This window comes from Pristis pectinata, chromosome 14 (assembly GCF_009764475.1).
Source record: "Pristis pectinata isolate sPriPec2 chromosome 14, sPriPec2.1.pri, whole genome shotgun sequence".
In the NCBI taxonomy this organism is placed as follows: Eukaryota; Metazoa; Chordata; class Chondrichthyes; order Rhinopristiformes; family Pristidae; genus Pristis; species Pristis pectinata.
In genome coordinates, this window is record NC_067418.1 from 37,747,464 (window position 1) to 37,773,666 (window position 26,203).

General features: G+C 40.6%; 1 protein-coding gene across 1 annotated transcript in view; it reads right to left on the minus strand.

The window, feature by feature from the left end:
- LOC127577989 (anoctamin-9-like) overlaps positions 1 to 20,975 on the minus strand; it is an 88,776-nt gene extending 67,801 nt beyond the window's left edge. Inside the window, exons 1-6 of the mRNA XM_052029696.1 lie at positions 20,763 to 20,975; positions 17,469 to 17,537; positions 15,593 to 15,706; positions 7,353 to 7,481; positions 2,398 to 2,534; positions 984 to 1,033 (exon numbers count right to left, since the gene is read on the minus strand). Coding sequence (XP_051885656.1) covers positions 984 to 1,033; positions 2,398 to 2,534; positions 7,353 to 7,481; positions 15,593 to 15,706; positions 17,469 to 17,537; positions 20,763 to 20,975 — 712 coding nt within the window. The remainder of the gene's footprint in view (positions 1 to 983; positions 1,034 to 2,397; positions 2,535 to 7,352; positions 7,482 to 15,592; positions 15,707 to 17,468; positions 17,538 to 20,762) is intronic.
- Between the last annotated feature and the right edge of the window lie 5,228 nt (positions 20,976 to 26,203).

A 26,203-nucleotide genomic window follows, 5' to 3' on the forward strand; every position in this document is an offset into this window, starting at 1 on the left:
ATTTTAACTTCAACACGGCAGCTATAGAATATTGCATTTCTCTAATCAATTTTGAACATACTGCCAATCTTTGACAATAGAATGGCAAGGTTGTCCATGATTGAAGTAATGGTTCTTGCCAATAGTTCACATCTGCAGAATCTCATGGCAGTGTACATTTTTTGAAACTTAACTGCAGCCAACCCATCTATGGGATTTTCTTTAAGGTACACCATGTGATCATGCACATGCAGAGCTGAAGAGTGAAGATATGTACAAGATACCATACTCCAGCTGGATTTGAGATCCTGTATTTATGAGGAACAATATTTTCCTTTAAAGGTGCTCCAACAGGCAGGATCATGATTTGGGTGACACAGTTCACTTGTGGTGATCCACCACGGATGGCTCTCATCTATGCATCATGGCTTCTCAAATAAACTTCAAATTCCATTAAGCACAAAGGTATGTACTCAATGGAAGAGATTTAAAAGAGAGCTCTAAGAAATCTAGAAAGGGATGAAAAAAATGTGGATTATCAACTATAGGATAACTGGACTGACTTGGGTAGAAGCTTTAAACACAATTTGGTGAAATACAATCTATTGCAAAATCAGAGCTGTTTAAATGTTTCAGCAATGACCAAGGTGATGAAAAGTGAAGGTCTTAAGTGTTCAAGCACAGAGTTTCAGACCATCAGCAAGAAGCTCAGAATCACCATTAGCTATTAGAGCAAACATTAATCGTTAAAAAGTACAATTTGAACCTACCTATTGGTGCTATGTATATTGTGGTCTCAACTTGGCAAATCAAAATTCTTCTTCCTCTACAGTATCTTGTAAACCATGCAAAACATTATTTTGCTAAGAAATACCTTTGGTTGGTAGTGCTAAACATGCACTATAGTGGGAGCTAGTTGTAATTTACTTCAGAAATTTGGTTCCAATAGAATCAATGAAACAGATTTTGTGAAGCAGAATACAAAGTGCATACTCAATCCTTACCAATGCCTGGGACAGATGTGCTCCTGAGAATAAAATTTATAATTCGAATTCTGAAATAAACAAAAAAAAACTATTATCTTCAGTCAATTGAATAGAATTCTTCTGCTGGCCTTGTCATATAGATTAATCTCTGCAAATAAAAAAAGTCACATTTATACATTTTCATTCTGGCCCAATAGATACTCATTGCTCATAAAACAGTGCACAGTTGGTGCAGGCAATTCCTATTTTCAGGCACTAAGGTCTATGCAATTCTATTGCAGGATGCACGTATGAAAGGCGTAATAAAATGCAGTATGAAAGGTGTAATAAAATGCAGTATGAAAATGCTTTGGCACAATTAATATAGAGTCATTGCCTGAGCACTGCAGCAATACATGTTGGATAGTTGACCCCAACAGTCTCTTTTTTTAAAAAAAATGTATATTACAGATGTAATCTGACATCCTTGGGACTTCAGTGGTGCCAGACCAGCAGATTTACTGGACTACGAGATATTATGCCTATTGCGACACCAACACTTATATGTTTTAATGCACTTCTTTTTAAGATGTTACAAGATGAAACAGTGCCAGAAGCCAGCCTTGGGGATGTAGAGGAGACACATTGGGAGCACCAGATGCAATAAATAAGGCCAGAGGATTTGCAAGTAACTGACTGCCTCATCTAAAAGGACTGTTTAGGATCCTGGATGGTGGTGAGGGAGGAGGTGTAGGAACAGGTGTTACACCTCCTGCAGTAACAAGGGAAAATGCCCAGGGAGGGAGAGGGATGAGCAGACCAGGGAGTCATGGAGAGAATGATTCCTGTGGAAAGCATAAATGGGTGGGGAGTGGAAGATGTGGCTGGTGGTGGGATGCACTCAGTTTTATTTGTCAATTCTTCAGGGCCATCAAGATGCTATCCTACTTCAGTTAATGCTGTGTAAAAGCAAAATTTAACATGATAGTTATGGATAAGAAAATATTAGAAAAGGGCCATTTCTCAAATCTATATATAGATGGGATAGGATAGTATTCAAAAGTACTTTTACGAGTGTAGGATGAGAAAATCCATGCACGTGAGAATGCCTATATAATGGCACCACTAATTTGAGCAGTTCTGCCACATTAGACTAAGTAAACCCTATGATGACATTACTAAATATAAAGCTAAGTAAATAAGACTCTAAAAAGCAGTTAAGGCTCCTGATGGTGCTATCCACCTTCAATTTTATGAATGTATATGGAGAACATTCAAATTCACATTTAGATGAGAGTTACCAATGAAGATTCTTACCATTTTTGAAACTCATGGTCTATTGAATTCAAAATGCCCAAGCAAATTTACTTAAATTCTCAGAGAAGGTGTGGATTTTTTAATATAATTTATCAAATATATATTCAAGTGTTTTGCACTTGGATAACAGTGATACCTGGTTGACTTTGAGACTGTATCCAGCCCAGTAGTGCTACATGTCCTTTCAGCAATATCCAGAAGATGTATATATTTTTCAAATAATTTTTCAGGGGCTTGAATTCCATAAAATATATCAAACTCATCATCTTTTTTCTGAAGAAACAAAAAACAAACCTCATTTGTGATATTTTGGTTTCAAATTAATCCATTACTGCATTTCAGCATTATCAATTTTTTCTCATTCTTAAGCATTGTAGCAACCCATTTAAGACCTCCATTGTCAGCAATCACCTTAAAACCTTAACATCTATTTTTCTATTTATGCTGGTCCTGACTCTACAGAAACGGTTGGAGCACCTAATTTCCAAACCACTTGCCTGCCCACCAAATACCTCCTGCTACATCTGCCACTAGAGTGTAAGTTATCCTTAATCCAAGGGACTGCCTATGAAGATTCATGGAGGCTGACATTTAATGTTAACTTTAACCTTTCCTTACAGGTTCCTCAAATATGCAGTTGCCATCTAATTGCATTGTCTCTTCTCACCAGTTTTTATTCAATCCAGCTCATTATTCATCCTTTCTGCTGCTTTAGACTGTTGATAATCCATCCTCCCTGGCTACCTTGCACTGCACTGATTTTGTATGGTTCTATAACACCAGATGTATTCACTACATCTCTTTAAACAGTTTCTCACTACAACCAAACAAGTACCTCCAGCATACTCTGTGAGCGACTTTCATGGTTCTCAATGAAACTATTGAACTGCATACATTTTGCTTTCACATCAATAGCAACAGTATCCAATTGCACTTCCTCGACACCACTTTCATAGGTGGTTAATACTATCTAGTTGCCCAATGTGTTGATGTACATTAATGCAGTAGCTATCCTATTATGAGAAAGTATGGTCTATTGCCTGCAAGGCATTAGCAAAATAGTGAACCACAATACAGCAGGAAGATGCCTGTTATGGCAATGTAATGTGCATCATTAAGGATACACAACCACAACAAAGGTGTTCTTGCAATTATGGAAATCACGTGTTGTTGTGGTTGCTGCCTGGCCATGCACAAGATTTGCTAATATCAATGAGTGGAGCAGAAGGGAAACACAGGAAACAGATACAACTTCATCCTCAGAAATTCATTCATTATATTTGTAGCCCTAGTCATTGGTTAAAAGATACGAAACAGAGTTGGAATAAATAATTTGTTTTACAGGTAGCAGGCTATGCTGCGTAGTCTGGTGCAGGAATCAGTGCTTGTTCCCCAGCTAGCACAACATATATCAATTTGGAGATGGGAAGTAAATGTAACATCTCCAAATATTCTGACAATGCAAAGCTTGGGGAGAGGGTGGGTTACGTGAGCTGTGGGGTAGATGGTAAAAGGCTCCAATAAAATTTAAACAAGTTGGGTGCAGAGACAAATACATGACAGATGCAGCTTAACATAGATAAATGTGAGGCTATTCATGCTATTTCTCAAAACAGAAAAACAGATTATCTGAACAGTGATAGATTGGGAAAAGGTAGGTGCGATGAGACCTGCATGCCCTTGTACACCAGTTGTTAGCTTTCAGGTGAAGCAATCAGATTGGAAGACAATTGTGCATTAGTCTTCATTGCAAGAGAACTTGCGTACAGGATGAGTACAGGAGCAAGGATGTCTTGCTGTAGATGTACAGAGCCTTGGTGAGACCATATCCAGAGTTTTCCGTGCAGTGTTTGTTTCTTTATGTGAGAAAGCACATTCTTGCCATGGAGGGAGCATAAAAGAGGTATACTCAACTGATTCCTGGTATTACATGGGTGATAGAGGAGGATAGATTGGGTCAGTTAGACCTATATTCAATTAAATATAAAAGAATGAGAAGAAGCCTCATAGAAATCAATAAAATTCTTAAGAGGACCAGACAGTCCACATTCAAGTGTCAGCAACTCAAGATATCAGATAGACCATTTAGAACACATCAAGAAAATTTTCACCCAGAGGATGGTGAATCTGTGGAATTTTCTAACACCAAAGCCCAAGTCATTTACATATATTCATGGAGATAGATATATTTCTGAATGCTTTATGGATCAAGGGATAAGGAAAGAAGGGACAACAGGTTACTGAAGTGAACAATCAGCCATGAACACATTGAATGATGGAGCAGGGCTGAATGGTGTACTCCTGTTTGTTTTCAGTGTTTCTCAGTTTCTTGGCATTCATAGAACAGTAATAACATGGCAGTCTGCTGACTGTGATGCCAAATTGAACTTATTCCATTTGTCTACACATGATCCATATCCTTCCACATTCACAAGTCTATCTAAATGTCTCTTAAACATCACTATTGTATACGCTTCCACACCCCCAGCAGTGCAATCCAAGCACCTAGCACGCTGCTAAAAGAAAACTTCTCACAAATCTCCTTCAAAACTTTCACTCTCAGTTGAAGCTATGCCCTCTAGTATTTGACATGTCCACCCTGGGGAAAAGACTGACAATACACCCTATGTCTCTCATCATTTCACGAATTTCTATTAGGTCACTCCTCAGCCTCAAATGGTCCAGCAAAAACAATCCAGTGGAACCAGAACTGGATAACTGGATTGGGGGGAGGGGGGTGAAAACTTGTGTAAACCATGAATGTAGTGGGTAAGATATCTTTATTAGTCACATGTGCACCAAAACACACAGTGAAATGCATCTTTTTGCATAGTGTTCTGGGGGCAGCCTGCAAGTGTCACCACAATTCCGGCGCCAACATAGCATGCCCACAACTTCCTAACCCGTACGTCTTTGGAATGTGGGAGGAAACTGGAGCACCCGGAGGAAACCCACACAGACACGGGGAGAACGTACAAACTCCTTACAGACAGTGGCCAGAATTGAACCTGGGTCGCTGGCGCTGTAAAGTGTTACACTAACCACTACACTACCAGATGAAGCCCGGAGGGGGACAGGGACAAACATGAGTGATTGGGTGATGGGAGGGGGGCTGCTGGAGGGGGTTCTGGTTCCATCTGCCATTCACTTCTCTTCTAATGGCTCCTACCATCACCTCCCTTATCAGATTCTAGCACAGGTAGCCTTTGCTTTCCTGCTCATCACTCTCCAGCAAGATGTCCCCACATTTACTTTCCCCTCCCCCACCTCACTCCACCGGCCTTCATTATGTCTGCCTCCATCTATCATCCACCTTCCTGTCTCCCAACTACACCCCTTCCCTGTCCCTACCTGGCTTGACCTGCTTGCCATCTTTCACCCCTCCTCAGTCCACCAATAACCTCGGGCTCCCATCTCATCACTCCCCATCTCTTCTTTATACTGGCCATCTTCCCTCTCAGCCTTGATACAATACTCCAAATATAACCTAAATTTTATACAGTAGCAACATAATTTGCCAACTTTTATACTCGATGCCCTAACTGATGAAGGCAAGCATGCCGTATGCCTTTGTTACTACCCTATCTACTTATGTTGCCACTTTTAGGGAACTATGGACTTCAAGATCCCTCTGTACATCTATGCTCCTAAAAGGTCCTGCCATTTACTATATATTTTCCCTTCCATTTGACCTCCCAAAGTGCAACACCTCATACTTGACTGGAATAAACTCCATGTGCATTTTTCTGCCTAGATCTCCAACTGATCTATATCCAGTTGTTTCCTTTAACAACCTTTTCAATATACACAACTCCATCAATTTTCACATCTTCTGCAGCTTACTAATCAACCCATCTACATTTTCATTCAAATTATTTTATATATATCACAAACAACAGAGGCCCCAGTACTGATCTCTGTGGAACACCAATGGTCACACACCTCAAGACAAAGAAACAGCCTGATCAAAAATTTGTTAGGGAGCAGACCAATGAAAAACTAAGAGATTGTTAAAATATTACATGACTAGACTGAATTGGATTCCCTAACCCAGAAAAAGAACAACAACATTTGCATTTATATTATGCTTTTAATATAATCTAAAGCCAATATAAGTAGTGAATTACCCTTCATAAAGGGGTTCAAAATTGCATGTGGGTTTTAATATAAGGGGGAAATTATAAAAATGTTTTTAAAATTATATGGAATGGCCAAATGTTTTGACAAATAAAAAATGACAAAACATTTACATAGCATTTTTCATCAGTTAAAATTTGAAACATTCACACAGATATTATGGTAAGAAATGTTTGAATAAAGATGGGTGTTATAGACCAACTGATAGGACAAGAAACAAAATTTTAGAGTGGTAATAGCAAAGCTAAGGACCTAGACAGCTGAAGCCACGAATACCACAGCAATGAAAATCAGAGTTGCAAAACTGAAAGACTGTAGGGATCTCTCTGGGTTTCAGTGCCAGAAGAAATAACGAAAGGGGATTGAAGGAAACATTTTGTTTCAGACACAGAATGTTGCCAATATGTGGGAAATCTTACAAGGAACAACAGTGGAGGTAAAATTCATAACTGCTTTAAAAATATAAGTGGACAAACATGTAAGAAAGGATACGAGAAAACACAAGGGTAAATGAACAGTGGGTGTGCCTTTTAGAGAACCAACACAGATGTAATGGTCTGAATGGTTAATTGGTTGTAAAAGTCTATAATTCCACAAATATTCCCAGTGGTCTCACACAAACACAGGAGTGACAGGAATTAGTAGCACAGTCATTAGGTCCATCATACCCATGATGGGAGTTTGAAAGTGCAGTCAAGCATTGTCACACCAACTTTTTTGACAATTCTACATGTTATTCCTCCTCAGGTCTACAGGATCAAATGTGACCTACTCCCACATTGGTTTTCCACACTCTTGAGGTGGCTAACGAGGTCAATGCTGCAGACTCTCTTCAGATGGAGTGGTTGATAACTGATGGGGTGGGTGGGTGGGTAGGTAGGTAATATGTGAGGTAGTCCACTCCTCCTGCAAGGTCTGTGTGTTCATGATGCACGGCCTCAAGATTCTTAATACCATCCTAAATGCTCTTTCTCCGCTTTGAACACGATGGGCCAGAGATTCCAAGGAATCAGTAGGAATGTCGTATTTCTTCAAGGATGCTTTGACAACATCCTTATTTTCCTGTCTACCTGATAACTCTTCCTGTGACAAATTTCATAAAAAAGAGTTTGGTTTGGGAGTCTTGTGTTGGGCTTGTAAACATTTTGTCTGTCCAATGATTCCAATGCTAGGGATGCTGGCCTGGTACATGACAGTGGCATTGTCCTTCCAATTGCAGGATTTTGTAGAAACAGCATTGATATTTTTCAGTGCCTTGAACTGCAGTCCAGATTTCAGAAACCTAGTCAGATGGATCACTGCTGCCAGGTAGACCATGAGGTTTAAGCCAAGTCTGAAGTCGATAGACCCAAGGCCGTAATGGTGCATTGGAGATGGTGGTGAATTTCATCATCAATGCTTGCCTTTGCCAAGAGATGTCTCCCAAGAAATATCCTGTTATAACTGTTCAACTCCTTTTTAAAATTATTTATGGAATCAGGTTCCACAACTTTTCAGAAAGAACATTCCACAGGAAGAATCTGGCCGAGGAGGAGCCTAGCATTATCTTTCTGTGGCAGAAATCAGGAAACTTGGTCACAAATGCACAGTATCCCTAGCATATCCTATTCCCAATTATGGGCATGACAGAAGCTCCTCAACACCATGTTTTAGAATTTCAGCGCAGCACAGCAACAAGCCCTTTAGCTCAAGATAATGTGCTAAATTAAGCAAACTAATGATGCCTAATTACACTAATCCCTTCTGCCTGGTCCATATCCCTCATTATCTGCATATTCATGTGCCAAATAGTTGCCTTCCTCACAAAAGACAAATACGTTTTGGCTCCCTATCACTTTGCTGTTTGTAGATGCTGCCATGTTCAAATTTGCTTCTGCATTTTCAACATTATCATAATGACTTCAAAAAAACTTCATTGGATGAAAAGTACTTAGGAATGTCATGAGATCAGTAAAGTCACTAAATAAATCCAACTCTTCCTCATCTTTTCACGCATTCTGCTTACTGGAGTGACATGTTACATTTTGTTTTGCATATGGCCTTTTTTTTTTACTTTGACAGAAGTGGCAGCAAGGCATGACCAAATAGCCTGCTATGGAACAGAGTCATAGATGCTCATGTGAAGTGCAAAGTCACAGTTGAAGAGATTTTCAGTGTTCCTTCCATCAGGCATTCACTGCCTCTTTCTTGACAAGATCCTCACTTTTCTTGGCTTTCAGCAAGTTACTGGATCTCCTATGATCTTTCCTTGTTTGGTTTATGGGGTTTTTGTTAGACTTCAGGTACCTTACAAATTTCAGACATTCTCATGCTTTAAACCTGGGAACATTTTGTATTTGCAGTTAACTAGCTGCTGGATCTCCCGGCCATTCTCATCAAAACCAATCCCGCAAGGTGCAAGAGTAATAAGGTTATAATAGTAGAGGATATCAACTTCCCCAATATTAACAGGAATTGTTTTACTGTGAAAGGCTTAGAGGAGGAGGAATTTTTGAAGTGCATCCAGGAGAGCTTTTTGAGCCTGCACATTGATAGTCTTACTAGAGAAGGGGAAGTACTGGACCTAATCTTAGAAAATGAAGTCAAGCAAGTAGCTGAAGTGCCTGTGGGTAAGCATTACGGGGGTAATGACCATTAAGTTTTCAAAGTAGTGATGGAAAGGGGTAAGTGTGGTCTGGAAATTAAAGGTCCTGAAGTGGGGTGAGGTGGGTAGGGGTAGAGGAAGCAATTTCAATATTCAGTATATGGTAGGGAACATCAACTTCTGAGTAAATCCACATCTAATGAGTGGAGTGAAATGATGAAAGTTCAGAGCCAACATGTTCCTGTAAAAGTTAAAGGCAAGGAAGGCAGGTTCAGGAACTCCTGCATGTCAAGGGTTTAATAAAGGAAAAAAAAAGATTTTTTTTTGACAGATATAGATCACTGAAAACAGGTGAGGCCTTTAGTATACAATGTGTAAGGAGTACATAAAGGAGAGATTATAAGGGCAAAAAGCGGCCACAAAATATATTTGGCATACAAGATTTAGGAAATCCCCTCTTTATAAATATATTAAGAGCAAGAGGGCAACAAGGGAAAGAATAATGCCCATTAGAGACCAGAGGCAATCTGAGATGGAGTCAGAGAACATGGGTGGGGTCTTCAATGTACATCTCTCATCTGCTGTCATTACAGAGATTGAAGTTGCTTATTTCAGGGAGGGCACAGGGATAAGCCAAAACATCTTAACATGAAAAAGGATGGACTGGATGTCTTAGTGGGCATAAAGGCAGATGTATTTCAGGCTGCTATGGGAAGCAAGGGAGGAGATTGCTGGGGCCCTCACATAATTTTTTTTTAAATCTTCACTGGCCACAGGCAAGGTACCAGATATTTGGAGACAGCAAATATGGTGCCTTTATTCAAAAAGGTCAACAGGGATAAACCAGATAATTACAGGTCAGTGAGTCTAATATCAGTGGAAGGGAAGTTATTGGAAAAAATTCTGAGGGTCAGGACTAATCTACATTTGGAAAGGCATGGACTGATGAAGGACTATCAATATGGCCTCACTGGTGGAAGATTCTGCCCAACTAAATCCACCCAAGATGATATACAGGGTTTGGTTTCAGGTTTCAGGCTTCATCCATGGGACAGTGGGTCCAACAATACAGCACTTCCCCACAATGTCAGCCTTGAGTTCTGCGGTCAAGCCTCTGGGATGAAACTTGAAAACCATCCTCTAACTCATAAGAAAGAGTGTTAGCAACTGAGCTACATCACATGGGAAGCATTAAGCCAAGGTACATTCTCTGGCCATTCAGAATTCATTCATATCTCTTAGCCTAGATAGTGGTCCACACCCATCTTTGGTGCACTGTTTTGCTTTAACTGCAAAGTGGATATAATAAAAAAATTGCTAAATTGGGACATCCTTGCGTTAAATTGCTATTGTGGTTTCCCCTCATATTTAGAAATGTTAAAGTCAATATACGCACTCATAGGCTGCTGCCAGAGCTTGTAGCTGTTGTCTCATTCATGTGTTACCACATAGAAATGCATCATAATTTACACAGCTCTCTCCATGACAGTGTCACACAATGCGGGGGAGGGGGGAGGGCAAATTCAGAGGAGAAATTATGGCAGAGGGAAGTTTTATATGGTACATCAAAGGGTACCTTGCAACCTTGTGTCATGCCTAAATGCTGCAATCTTGGTCAATGATATATGTCTGCAAAAGGCCAGCCCTCATTAGTCAATCTGTGGGAGTAGATGAAAATAAATGTTATGTTCCAGCAGGATCCTTTAGTTCTCATACAGTTCCCAGCTCTGTCACATGCTCCTAGTTTTACTGAGTGAACAAAGATCTTAGGTCAATCTTTTGATCCAATTTCTCCAAGTCAGAATCACCTATTTTGTACATCAATGACATTATCATATGCACAAAATACAACAGGAAAACATCATCAGCATTAGGGTGAATTGTGAGAGGAAGTGCTCAGTCCAATATTTTGATAGCTGTGACCTCTGCCAGTAATGGGAGCAGACACTTCAAAATGTATGCAAGATGTTTTTTATGCACGATTTAAACAAAGAAAATTTAATAAAGGAGTACCTTCACCACCTCCTCTTCACTTAAGTCTAAGACATTGTTTCAGTGAAGCATTTCCACAGCCTCCACCAGGATACTAGAGAATATCATTCAGATTCAAAGATAATCAACAGCTTTTATTGCAGCAGTTGGCTGGTCTTGGTTCCAAAGATAATGCCAATAGGTACCCCTGAAAGGCTCACTAGAATGGTGAAAAAGAGCAATTCTGCTTTGTGGCATACTCTAGCTACATTTCTACCTCAGAAACAGGATAGTTTTAGGAACATCTGGTATCTGATAGATCAAACTTTGATATATTATGCATCTTGACATATTTTGCTCTATTAATGATAACCCAATATTATAAATTATGTTTGATAACAAAATGAATGCATTCCTGCAACTGACACTATCACAGGGTAGCATACAAGATTGACATGACATACGATAAAAACAAAAGGGCAACAAGGGAGAAGGTAGAACCACTCAAGGATAAAGGGGGGAATTTATGTCTGAAACCAGAGGAAGTGGGCGAGGTACTGAATGACTACTTCACATTGGTATTCACCAAGGAAAAGGACACGGAGGATAGCAAGATTGGGGAAGGATATGCTGATATTCTAAGCTATGTTGATATCAAGACCACTCCCTACTGAAGGAGAGGACCGCTGCACACAAATCTGGTAATCCTGATCTGTACAAGAAAGCAAGGTATGACCTTCGTAAAGCGATAAGGGACACCAAGAGGCAATACCAACTCAAAATAAAGTCCCTGACCAGCCGCCAGTTATGGCAGGGCTTACATGCCATAACAGGCTACAAGCCAAAGTCAGGCTGCATAGCTAACAACAGCACATCCCTTCCTGATGAAGTTAACGAATTCTATCCACGTTTTGAACAAAAAGGAAGTGGATTGTCACCATCCACTCTGACAGCCACCAACGCAGCTGAACCTGTGATCACACTGGAGGACGTAAGATCAGTCTTCTGAAGAGTGAACACGAGGAAAGCACCTGGCCCAGATGGTGTCCTGGGCCACGTGCTCAGATCTTGTACTGATCAGCTGGCAGAAGTATTTGCGGACATATTCAACCTCTCCCTGCTTCAGTCTCAGGTTCCCTCCTGTTTTATGAAGACCACTATCATCCCGGTACCAAAGAAAAGCAAGGTAACATGCCTCAATGACTACTGACCAGTGGCTCTGACATCCACCATCATGAAGTGCTTTGAGAGGTTGGTCATGGCACGATTCAACTCCAGCCTACCAGACAACCTGGATCCATTGCAATTCGCCTATCGCCGAAACAGGTCTACAGCAGATGCCATCTCCCTGGCCCTACACTCAGCTCTGGAGCATCTGGACAGTAAGGACACTTACATTAGACTATTATTTAGTAACTACAGCTCTGCCTTCAGTACAATAATACCAAGCAAGCTTGTCACCAAACTCCGAGACCTAGGACTCAATACCTCCCTCTGTAACTGGATCCTTGACTTTCTAACAAACAGAACGCAATCAGTGAGGATAGGCAGCAATTCTTCCGGCACGATTATTCTCAACACTGGTGCACCTCAAGGCTGCGTCCTCAGCCCTCAACTCTACTCCCTATACACTCATGACTGCGTGGCCAGATTCTGCTCGAACTCCATCTACAAGTTTGCAGATAATACTACCGTTGTAGGCCGTATCTCAAACAGTGATGAATCGGAGTACAGGAAGAGATAGAGAGCTTAGTGGAATGGTGTCATGACAATAACCTTTCCCTCAATGTCAACAAAACTAAAGAGCTGGTCATTGACTTCAGGAAAGGGGGCAGTGTACATCAATGGTGCCGAGGTCGAGAGGGTTGACAGCTTCAAGTTCCTTGGGGTGAACATCACCAACAACCTGTCCTGGACAAACCACGTGGATGCCATGGCCAAGAAAGCTCATCAGCGCCTCTGCTTCCTCAGGAGGCTAAAGAAATTTGGTTTGTCCCCTTTGACTCTCACCAACTTTCACCGATGCACCACAGAAAGCATCCTATCAGGATGTATCACAGCTTGGTATGGCAACTGCTCTGCCCAAGACCGCAAGAAGCTGCAGAGAGTTGTGGACACAGCCCAGCGCATCACGGACACCAGTCTACCCTCCTTGGACTCTGTCTTTACCTCTCGTTGTCTTGGTGAAGCAGCCAGCATAATCAAAGACCCCACCCACCGGGGACATTCTCTCTTCTCTACCCTTCCATCGGGTAGAAGATACAGGAGCCTGAGGGCACGTACCACCAGACTTAAGGACAGCTTCTACCCCACTGTGATAAGACTATTGAACAGTTCCCTTATACAATGAGATGGACTATGACCTATGATCTCACGATCTACCTTGTGACCTTGCACCTTATTGCACTGCACTCTCTCTGTAGCTGTGACACTTTACTCTGTACTGTTATTGTTGTGTTTTACCTGTACTACCTCAATGCACTCTGTACTAACTTGATGTAACTGCACCGTGTAATGAATTGACCTGTAAGATTGGTTTGCAAGACAAGTTTTTCACTGTACCGCGGTACAAGTGACAATAATAAACCAATACCAAGTGGCATTAGTGCTCTTGAAGAACGTTACAGTGGATAAGTCCCCAGCACCCGATGGGATCTATCCCAGGTTGAGAGGCAAGTGAGGAGGTTGCTGGAGTCTTGACAGAGATCTTGGTATCCCCTTTAGCCACAGATGTGGTCCCAAAGGATTGGAGAATAGCCACTGTTGTTCCTCTACTTAAAGGTAATAAAGACAATAAAGTAGATTATATGGTAGTGCGTCTTACATCAGTAGTAGAGAAATTATTGGAGAAGTTTCTTAGGGATAAGATCTACTCACATCACTGGAAAAGCATAGACTTATTAGGGTTAGTCAGCATGGTTTTGTGCAGGGGGAGGTCACATCTTACAAACCTGATGGAGAAATGTTTAGGAATAGAGGCCTTGATTTCTTTGAAGTGCACCCATGAGCATGAATGGATTAGTGAAAGTAAAGATATCTAACTGCCCTAGATGCTACAGACAAGGCTTACAAATAATCTTGGAAAAAGTGTACCTCACTGGCTGCATAAACCACTACTCTGTCAGGTCCTTTTCCAGTTTTAAGAATGAGAACTCCCAACTTATCCCATATGATGTCCCAGCCCATAATTAGGTAGCCATAAGTTTTCTCCCCTTAAGCACCATAGACAAAAGCAGAAACTAATACGTCCACAAACTTTTGTTCCACTAAATCCATGAGACTGTATTTTGAATTATGAATGTATGCAAATAAATTTAGACAAAACGCAATTTCCACTTGAAATTCAGGTGGATCTAAACATGTTAACCAATTAAGAACAAATGCCCAGCTGAAGACAATAATCGATTCTACTACCCTTCACCTGGGGGGTGGCAGTGAAACAGATCTTCAACTACAATACAGAGCAAGCGATAGTAAACTGACAGCCTGCCTTGCACTAACCTACTGTTTCCACTCCTCCCAAAAGTAAGAATTTAATACAATTTGAGTTACTAAGATTTGTTTTACCAGAACTGCCCTGAAGTCTGTGGGTCTTGTGAAATTGATGTATACATACCAGTGATAGGCCAGAAATTCCAGGATTTGTATCCATTGATGAGGGAAAACCAATCTACAACCAGATCTTTTTGGGGGGGGGGGGTGTTGCATCTTGGAGAAATGGAAAATGTTGGTGTTTCCATATTTCTATCTCATTTAATAGATGTTGTAGGGCAGAAATATAACACTGATGTAATGTTATTTCTGAGCATCACACAGACAATACAGCAAATACAATCCAAAAGTGGGGAAAAGGTGAACTTTGATAACAGAAGAATCAATGAGATTAAATGAATTCTGGATGGTATCCTTAGCTGCTGATCTAGCTGAAAACATTCAGAGAAGTGGTGCATGTTCTATTGCTCCCGATTTGCATCATGCACATCTTGGAAGGAGTTTTGGGAATGAATGGCTGTGCCACTTACTGCAGAATTTTTTTTTTTTAAGAACAAAAAACCTTTGAGCTGGCTGTGTCCATTGTTTTTTTTGATTGATCCAATTGAGATCAGTTTTAGAGCAAGCAGCCCCTAAACAAAAGGGACACATTGCATATTGACTTTTCTTCCCAATGGTGTAGTTTGTATGGAGCACTGCATCAGCTTCTGTAAGGACTAGGACCAAATATCAACAAGGAGAGGTACACTGGTGTGGCTGAAGAAATCTTAAACCAAATCCAATCATGGTGCCCATTTCCCCACCCTCCCTCCTTCAAAGTAGAGAAAAGGAGTAAGATGCATAAAGACTGAATGGATTGCCCTGCAGAGAGCTGATATAAACTTAATGGTCCAAAAAGCCTCCCTCATCACCACAGAGTTTGCTGTGACATACAAAACAATGGCAGACAGCTTACAGCTAAATAAATTTTCTTGTTCAAGGTTGTCAAAATCTGTCAGGAATTAATCCAGTTACATCCTCAGCATTTCAAGTGAATTAATATTTAATAAACAATGGTGTAAACCATTTGTTAAAAGCTCATATCTCAGTTTCAGTTTGTATCCTTTTATTATGGCTTTAATTCTGCACTTGACTTTATTCTACTTACCATTATATTAAGGCCTATCTCTCGCAACCTATTCAGGTAAAACCTCCTATCCAGTTCATTTCTGCCAATGCCAATATCTGATTTTCTCGTCACTAAGACAAATTCAACTTTAACCTGAAACACAAAAGAAATCCACAAAATGGAGAGTGCACATCCAGCAAGACATTTTTAAAATATTTCTTTCTGCAGCAAGACTTGCATTCAACCTAAGTCAAGCCTCATCCAAATTAGGTGTGCTTAAGTGGAACAATGAGAGAGAACTTAATGCCACATCTGCCTTACCCGGCAGAATCTGATTAAGCTGGGAGAGTTTTTAAGAACCAAATCTGTTCATTCCTGAGCTTAGAACAACTACTGCAGGGACAGCTGACACTTCAATATCATTTGTTTTTTGATACAAGGTTGATTCATTGAACAACACAGATGACTTTATTTCTAACCTCTCTAGTACCTGATGGAACCACTGCAGGGAGATTATACCATGCTACATCTAATCCAACAGCTTTTAAGAATTTGCCCGGTGTAGGTTTTGGATCTAAGATTCCTGAATACCAAGGACAAAGGCATATCATGCATGGGCATGAAAGAGCCTTTCAATGTTTATAAAATATCTGTATAGTTCATAGTCACAAGTGAGGGATGTTCTCTGCATGCCTTCACTGCAATGTGTTGCCAACAATGGCAATCTGTACCTCAGGAACCCAAACCCCAGAGAGAGCAGATAATCTCTGAAGACTCAATGCAATACCAAAATTTATGAAATGCATTGTGCTGTAAAGGATGTCAAGACCTGAAATATGGATCTCCATATCATATTCTGCCTCACATGCACAGAATCTCCTCGATTAAGTAAAATATCTCAAGTAGTAAAAACTTAGGCCTGCCAATATCATCATAGTCAGCAAGAGCAATACAGACAGTGGAGTCTTTCTTCAGATTTTCATCTGTTACCATGTTTATTTCGGAGAGATTCCTGCATTAGATTTATAGTGATCTGCCTACTGAAGTGATCCTCTCTCTTATCTCTACTGCTATTCCTCACAACTATCAGCATGACATTCATTCGCAGACCCAGGAGAAAAGGAGCACCTCTGGTTATCCATCAGTGTGCCCAGATCTAATAGTAGATGAGATACAATCAAGAGCATGAAAAAAATTCAATAAATTTTCCAGATTCATCACTTCCTCTTACCAGATGACAACAGCTGCTGTACCATCTGCATAATTTACAATAAACTGTAAACTTCTTGTATCTACAACTTCACTGGCTGATAGATAATCATAGAAATAAATCTGATAAATTGAGAACTGGCAGGTAGACTGTTGGAAGATTTAAAAGGCCCAGAGAAATTTGGTTACAAGATTGTAAAACCACACAAGGAACAACTGGAACCAAACATCCTAATTAAAGAAAGAATTTATGCCATTCTATCACCAATGCTCTTTAGTTGAGGAAATCCATCTCCACTATCTGTAACGATGGCTTGATTCATTTAGACAACAGATTGTTTTTTGTACATTATAATAGGGAAGTTCCCAAGGTACATAGGTACCTTTAGGTAATCACATTCATAAATTTTTGAAAACAGATGAGAACTTTGATTGACTTGAACTCTTTTGCCCATCTCTGCTGAATAGTGCAACAAGAAATAGTTTTCAACTTAGTTGAAGCCAACGAGGAAAAGTTTAGTTAAAAATAGATTAGAAGAAACATGCAGATCTTTTCCAATGTTTTAACATGCACAGCTGAAGTTGCTTAATGGAGAAATTCAAAATAAATGGCAACAATACTTCTTTCACAACAAAGCACAAAATGGGTGATTAACCCACTACAGAATCTGTTGAATCAGAGAATGAACTAATAGAATGGTATTACCAGATCACCTGTATCTTCAGGCATTAGGTAGTCTTCTTCATTATCAGTTACATGAAACATTTGAACATTCTGTAATAAAGAAACGTAATTAGTAATGTAATTATGTTCAGCTATTAAAATAAAACCATGATATAAAATATTCAGAGAAATCACAATGGTCAAATGTAAGCAAGCCCACCAAAAAGAACAGGGCAGACAGGTGATTAAAGGAGAAAGTTACATCAAGCATGATTTTAACTCAGTTAAAGAGTTGCATGTAAAGGTAGCCAACCCAATTGGTGGGGTCCATTTAACGTTCAGAAGCTGTGGATTGATGATGCCATTTACAATCAATAATCAAAAAAAAAATTTGAAAGCCCACACTTCATAACCTGACAAAAGGTGTTATCTATGCTGTCAGAGTGCATTAAATATACCCTGACTTGTTTACCTAGACTGATTCTTTAAAGACCTCTCAGTGCCAAATACTGTCACTGTCCGACATGGTGGACTTCTCAAGAATAAACAAATTGTGTGCATTTCCCTTTGCATGATAAACTCCAGGAAGAAATTCTTCTCATGATCCACAACAAGCTGCACATTGAGGGAGAGAAAAACTTTACTATTGACAGAAAGGTCCAGTCGTTAATGGAAACCTCATGGGCACAAGTGCAGCATGCACTCATAGGAAGACAGCACTGATGGCAAATTCTAGTGTCCACAATATAAAGAGGCCCTCACTGAAATTGAAGTAGATTAAATCATTTCTTGAGTCGGGTGACCTCCACTGCAGTAGTGAGCAACAAACTGGAAGACATGGCAGAGATCTGCTTCAGCTGCTTGGAAAGATCCCATGGTAAAAAAAAGTTATGGTGACTTTGACCTCCATGGAGAGAGTATTCTGGGCACAAGAGCATGGATGAACTTTTCCCCCCAATGTCACATATGTCAGTGAGGACAAAGCTAGAAAACCTGAACTTGTGAATACATTGTTCATTAGAGAGCTCCCAAGGAGTATGTGGTGTCTCTGAAGACTTTTCTGATGGGCATTGTTACAAACCAGCAACAAAAGAAATACACTGAGTCATGTATCAGTGTTAAAAAAAAACTACTTTATTAATAACTACTTATAATAACAAGAAAAATAAAAGTAAAAATGTTAGTGTTAGAAGTAAAAATATTAAATCTTAAACATTAACCCCAAAAACTAAACTCATAGCGTGTGTGACAAATTCCGAAACCCCAAGTCCAGGAATAATTCTCTGCAAAGTTCAGTTCAGCAAGCCGTAAGGTGAAACATGAGCAAAGGCTTCTTCAACAACCACTGCTGACTGAAGATGTAGATGTAGAGAGAAAATAGAGATTACGAAATCCAAATGTTCCACGATGGAACCCATACAACACCTTAGAGTCCACTCAGCAGTGACTACTCCACCGCATCTGCCTCACCCCGAAAGGCACTCGAATCGTGGCCACCCACACAAATACCTGCTTCCTTCTACAGGTCAGCAACAAAGTGAATTCCATTGCTTTGTTCCGAAGTATCTGCCACCCCGAAAAGCATCCGAGACGTGGCCGTCCACACAAATACTTGTTTCCCTCTACAGGTTAATGACAAATTTGATTCCACCGGATTACTCCTATAATCCAAACGTGGATTGTAGTGACACGCACAGTTACTGGTTTTCATCCATCGACAGAAACTAGCAGGCTGCTGTCTCTCTCTCTCCCACTGACTCCGACTGACTGCCTCAGAAACGTCATTACACCCTTTATCTTCTGTTGTCGTCAGCACTCCACACACACACTGTGCTCTCTTAAAGGGACATTCACCAATAGTAATCTAGTTCGTAACAGACATTTTTTTTAAATCTATCCTGCTCTGAGGACTGCAACCTACAATGAATAGCCAGCCATGCCAGCACCTCCAGAAGTTGCCAGAGTATTATGAAGCAAAAAATAAATTCCTGGAAGAACTCAGTGGGCCAAACATCAGCCATGCAGGCAAGGTAATGGTCAAAGTTACGAGTACAGACCATGCATCAGGAATGAGAGGGTAGGAGAAATTTAGTCAATATATAAAAGTGAGAGGGAGGGGGAGACAGAGACAGAGAGGCTGGTAGCTAATAGGTGGAACCAGATAAGGAAGGGATAATGGACAGATGGAACTAGGTGGTGATAGAAAGGTGAACCAAAGGAAAAGAAATGCAGCTACTGTAGACAGATGTGTGCAATGATGAGCAGATGGAACCAGCTGGGGAAGGGTGATGAGTGGGGCTGGAAAAAAAGTGAACAAAGGGAGAGAGACTTTGGGTGGACTGGTGGGAGTAAGAAAGGAACATGGGGAAATGGATTACCTGAAATTGCAAAATTCAGTATTCATGTCATTGGGCTGTAGGAATAGACTAGGGGGCCATTTTGCAGAGCACATGCATTCTGTCCACAATGACCAGCTTGAGCTTCAGGATGCATGTCATTTCAACTCTTATGCCCATGCTGACCCATCTATCCTATGCCTTTTCCACTACCACGGTGAAGCCAAACACAATGTTCTAAACCAGAAGAACAGCAGCTCATATTCCACTTGGGTAGCCTGCAGCCCAGTTGTATGAACACCAAATACAATTAAAGTGAAACCAACAAGTGCCTAATAATTGCCAGTGTTCGTCTGCAGTTGTCCATGTTGCACCTACTCCCACTTCCATTCAATGGAAAATGAAGGAGAAAGTTGGGATCACTAGTTAAATAGCAGAAACTCCAGCTCTTTATCGGTCATTTTTTTTCTCAGCCCCCCCAAAAAAAACTGCACATAGAACGTGTCTACATTTCCAAAACGGTAATGCTCATAATTAGAGATGCCAGTAACAATCCCGAGTATTCATCTCCAACAGGTAAACCATCCACGCCCTTCCCCCCGTTCAGTGCGCCGCTAAATCACGGCGGGAGACCAGTGGTGGGCAAGTGGAGATGGCAGTCCCGCACGGCGAGGGACCTACATCACCAGCAAGTGAGGGGAACCATTCGCCGATCCAGCCACCACGCCATCGGAAAGGTAGTTGCTGGCAAATCGGACAATTATCACCCCGTTAATCATAGATTTTCCCCAATCCCAACTATGCTACTCTGATTGCGCAGCTCCTAATTCAATGGTGCAGCCCGGCTGCCATCGGCGAACACTTAACCCATAGTTTAAGTGATATGGATTGCATTTTTCTCTGCTCAACCGACAGCTCCTTCACCATGCTTTGACTTTGATCATACTTAACAAAACACATGAATTGTTAAGGTAGCAAAACTAATCCGTATACACACTACGGTGTCCTTTTCCTTTGCCCGCCTTTTAATCGTCTCCATCTTCTGTTGGGCTATCTTGTTCAGCCTCCTCGCTTTCCTAAACGCAGACGTGGTTCCCCTCTTGATTCTGAACTTGAATTCTGTTCGAATTCGTGGCCCAAAACTGGTCCCTGGCCCCTCTCGAACACCTTGCTCCGACCGCTCCTCGGAGCGACACCCCTCACCAGACAGCATCCTCTCTCCCCCTCAGGAGCCCTCGCTGCCGCCCCGAACCGGCGCGCTCCACCGCACATGCGCGTCGTTGTAGTGGCGCGTGCGGGGAGCGGCTGGGCACGGCGCGAGGGAAGTGCGCGGATGGATTTAAGGGGTTCACGGAGCGGGGAGTTAGGATGAGGGGACGGATGGGAGGGAATGCAAAAAGGAGGGAGAAGACGGAGAATTTGTGATGGGGGAAGGGGGATTGGGATTGGAGGGGATAGGGGGATTGGGATTGGAGGAGGGGAGAGGGGGATTGGGATTGGGGGAGGGGGATTGGAGGGGGGAGAGGGGGATTGGGATTGGTGAGGGTGAGGGTGAAGAGGTGCAGATATAGACTAGGTTCAGGAAGGGGAGAGAAAGGCGAATAACATGGGGTGTGGGAGAAGAGTGAGCATAGTGGGAGGAGGATAAATAGAAGGGTGGGAAAGGGAATAAAACAGGGTAAAAGAGAAAAGGGGCAGAATTAGAGAGGGGCAGGAGGGAGGGTTGGAATTGAGAAAAAAGGTAGGGAAAACAGCAAGCTGGGCACTTGGAGATGACGATGGGAATGAGTATTTCCCACAATTGGAACCCAACAGTGCAATTTGAAGGTCCAGTGCTTCGGTATCACTTTGTGTTGGTAAAGGAAGGTAGGCATACCTCTTTAGCAGTCTTTCCTTGGGTGTTGCCCAGTTTATTAAATAGGCTCAAAGTGTCCTGTGTCTTCATCTGGAGTCAAAGCAGTCCCACAGATGGCGTGTGTATAGAATTTTAGCAGTTAAAAGGGATGGTTCAATTCATCGTAGTACGTTGAATAACCTGAACTAGAGAAACTGCTAGATGTGACTCTGTCAAGTATAATGTAAGCAATCAATCTACTTATGCCTAAGATTTGTAGAAATACATAAGTGAGAAAGATTGTGACCTGGATTATGCTATAAAATAACAGTGCTTCCTGTTATTTGCACAGAAATCAGAAGATAAATTCTAGGGAATGAAAATGTAGTAATCCAGAAGTTGCAGTTCAAGTCCATCTCATTTTCCAGAATTATTTTAAGAGCTAAGTCTTACTATTTGGCATGCTATTAAAATAACTTCAATCATGTGATGTTATTCTTGGCTCAGACATATCAGAAGATGTTGGTACAGTGTACATACCATTTTAATTTTATGTCATATAGGGTAATTATAAGTTTTTATTCCATCAGATTTTAATCCTGTTGGAGTTTCAAAGAAATATACTCCTTTTTTTAAATTATCTGCTTCTTGGTTCTTAATCCAATAAATACAACAAATAAATATAGTGATGCAAACTGAGGTATAAATAAATAGTGGTGCAACTGAAGTAGTGCAAAAAATGCTAAAGTGACAATAATGGTAGAGGTAGAATTAAGGCTTCAGGAACGTGGCAGCACCACTGGAAAGGGGATGTGAAAGAGGTGATTGGTTCAGAAGTCTGGTTGTCTGGGCTTTCAAGCTTCTGTATCTTCTAGAAGATAGAAGGGAGAAAAGGGAATGGCCAGGGTGGCAGGCATCCCTGATGATACTATTAGCCTTCCTGAGATGAGCTTGTGGTGGAATGGGCAGTGTTTACCACTCTGCAGGTTTCGATGGTCTAAAGCAGAGCAATTGCCTTACCAGGCTGAAATGCATCCCTTCAGGATACTTTCTATGGCGCATTTGTAGAAGTTCAAGAGAATCCTCATGGACAAGATGAATCTTCTCAGATGCCTCGGAAAGTACATATGCTGATGGCAGAATCTATACTGGTTGTTTAATAATCCTTCAATCTGACTAGTCTGGTTAAGTAAATTTTGAATTTCTTTCCCTGTTTACACAGAACAAATTGAATAGCTCATAATTGGGCAATCATGGGGGAAGCTGTGGAGAATCACCAGCAGCAGAACTATATTCTAATGCACAAAATGCTGGAAATATTCAGCAGATCAGGAAAACAGAATTAATGTTTCAGTTTGCAGAGCTACTGAGTGTTTTCTGCATTTTCTATTTTATTTAAGATTTCCAGCATCTGAAGGCTTTATTTTAATTTTTCAATGCATTCTATAACCTCATGTCCTAGTATATCCTTCAGTCTTTCATTATCAAGTCAAGAAACAATCCTGATTTAATGGGGAGACTTGAAAGCGCACCTAGAAAATAGAAACTATAGGCCAGTTAGTCCAACATCTGTCACTTGAGAAAATGATAGAATCCATTATTAAGGAGGTAATAGGAAGAAACATTTAGCAAATCAAATGTCAATGAAGCAGAGTTAATGTGGTTTTGCAAATGAGAAATAATGTTTGGCAAATTTGGTAGAGTTCTTTGAGAATGTTACAAAGGGGAACCAGTAATTGCAGTCTATTTGGATTTCCCATAGGCATTTGATAAGGTGCCACAAAAAAAGATTACTGCACAAGATAAGAGTACACAGAATTGAACATAATGTAATTGCATGGTTAGGTGATTGACTAACACACAAAACACACTTGGGATAAGTGGGCCATTTTTGGATTGGTAACTAGTGGGGTGCTCTTGGGATCAGTGCTGGGTAATCAAAATGAATAATATTGACTTGGATGAAGGGACAAAGAGTACTGAAGCCAAATTAGCTGAAGGTAGAAAGCTGGGTGGGTTGTCAAGTTGTGAGGACAGAAAGAACCTGCAAAGGAACTTAGAGGGGTTATGTGAGTGGGCAAGAAATTGGTCAATGGAATATAATGTGGGAAACTGGGGTGTTTTTGACTGTAAAGAATGAGAAAGTAAATTATTATTTAAATGGAATGAGATTATAAAATGTTGAAGTACAATGGGATCAGGGAGTCCTAACTCATGAAACAGTTTAAAACAAAAAGCATGCACGTATAGAAAGTTCTTAGGAAGGTCAATAGAATGTTGGATTTTATTGCAAAAGTTATGGAATATAAATTTTAGGAAGTTTTGATCTAACTTTATAAGGCTTTTGGTGAGAATGAATCTGGAGTACTGCATATAGTTTTAGTCTCCATACAGGCTGTGCACAGGTTACAAATGCCCGACTTACCGACATCCGTACATACAAACAAGCTCTCATAATATTATTAAATTCAAAATTCTGACATGTGTATTCGTTTCTTCTTACAAATGGCTTCTCCCTCCTCTTCCCCAGGCTAGTCATATCTGCACCCTTCACCCTCCCCTTCTACATTCTCTCCCCATCCCCTCCCCTCCCATCTCCATCCCCTCTCTCCACTTTTAATATTGTTCTTTTTAATCAGTCTGATGTGTTTTTGATGCTATTCATTACAATACTGTGGAGGTATGGTTACCATGTCGAGTGATTTTGTATATTTTCTGACATAGACAAAATCAATTTAAAAGGACATCTGAAAAAAACAGAACCTGCTCATTACCCAGAGATAGCACATACTTAGAGATGTGCTTAAATTTGAGACAGTGCAGAGAAGGTGCATTAGATTGGTTTCTGACATTAACATATGAAGAGAGGTCAAGCAAATTAGGCCTAAAATCTGGAGTTTAGCAGAATGGGAGGTGATCTTACTAAATATAAGATTTTGAGGGGTGCTCACAGGGTTGATGTTGAGAGGATGTTCCCCTTGTCAGGGCATCTTGAACTAGGAGGCATACTTTTAAAATAAGAGGTTGCCCATTTAAGACAGCAATGAGGAGGAATTTTCTTTTTTCAGAAGGTTGATAGTCTTTTGAACTATCTATCCCAGCAAACTGTAGATCTGGAGTAATTGAATATACTCAGATATATCAGGGCAGAGATTCATAAATATCTGAACTATAAGGGAGTTGAGAGGTACAGGGAGAGTACAAGAAAGTGGTGTGGAGGCTAAGATTAGATCAACTATGATCTCATTGAATGGCAGAGTATTTTGCAGGGGGGGTGGGATGTTAGGAGTGGCAATTGGCCTACTCCTGCTCCTGTTTTATATATCTGAAGCACTGTTAGGGGTACTTAAAATGAGGTACCAGTTTTGTGACGTTGCAGCACGGATGTGCTAAAAACTGGAAACAGCATATTGGGGATCGAGCTAAGTGATTCCAAACCAATGGATAAGATCATGGTCTGTAGACCTAGCACATTCTTCTATAAGTGGTTGTACACAACTAACAACTAACAGAAGGCACTTTCATGAATTTCACCATCCTCATCAATGCCAGAGTTTTTCCAGCTTACAAAGCAATATCAAGGGACACTCTCATCTGCCTAAACTTGTAGTTCAGTAAATTCAGCATCATCCAGGACAAACTGGCTAACTTGAACAGCACTTTATCTACTACCTTAAAATTTTACGTTGTCCTCCACAGGCACAACTTGACTCAAGTGTGTATCTTCTTCAAGACACACAGCAGCACTTTGCCAAGCTTGATTCAAGTGCACATTATCTCCCAGACCCACAAATTCTACCACTTAGAAGAACAAAGGAAGATGGCATGTGGAATTGCCACCACTTGGAAATTCCTCTTTGTCACCTACCATCCTGACTTGGAAATATATTCCCATTCCTTAATTGTCTCTGTCTAGATCCTGGAACTCATGACTTAACAGTGATGTGATAATATCTGCATCACCTTCTCAACAGCAATTGAGGCTAGATATTAACTGTTAGCCCTGCTAGAAATCACCTGAATGAATAGAAAAAAAACGGAGTCCTAGATGTGTTGTAGACACACTACTTTTTGGATGACTGGCTGACAGGAATTTCAAGTGTATGAAACTATAAAAAGTTCATTGGCACTTTTAAGTCTAATGAAGTTTACCACTCAGAATAAAATTCAAACTATGAGTCACTTACCTAGTGTCACTGTTTTGATCTTTGGCAGATGACATTTTGGTTGATAACAGACAGCACTAAGCAGACTTGAAGAAGATAAGTCTTACTCGGGAACAAAACTCGGCCTCCACCTTTTTATTGTAGTTAAGATATCACAATAAGCTATCTGGTATTTACTTTCTTTTAGTATAGAAGCTTATGTGATAATTTAGGTACTAATCAATGCTGTAATATTCTCCACAGAATCAAGCCACGCAGAACTTACCCTTCGACTTCTCATGTTTATCATTTCAAGTGTCTGGGCAAGCAGAAATTTTGTGGTGAGTAATAGCAGTACAAGTATTTTGTCCAGATGGTTAGTTAAGTACACATTTAAAAAAACAGCAGTAAAGGATGAAGTGTGATCAAAATTTTATCTTCATTAAAAATGGCAAGTTGGTC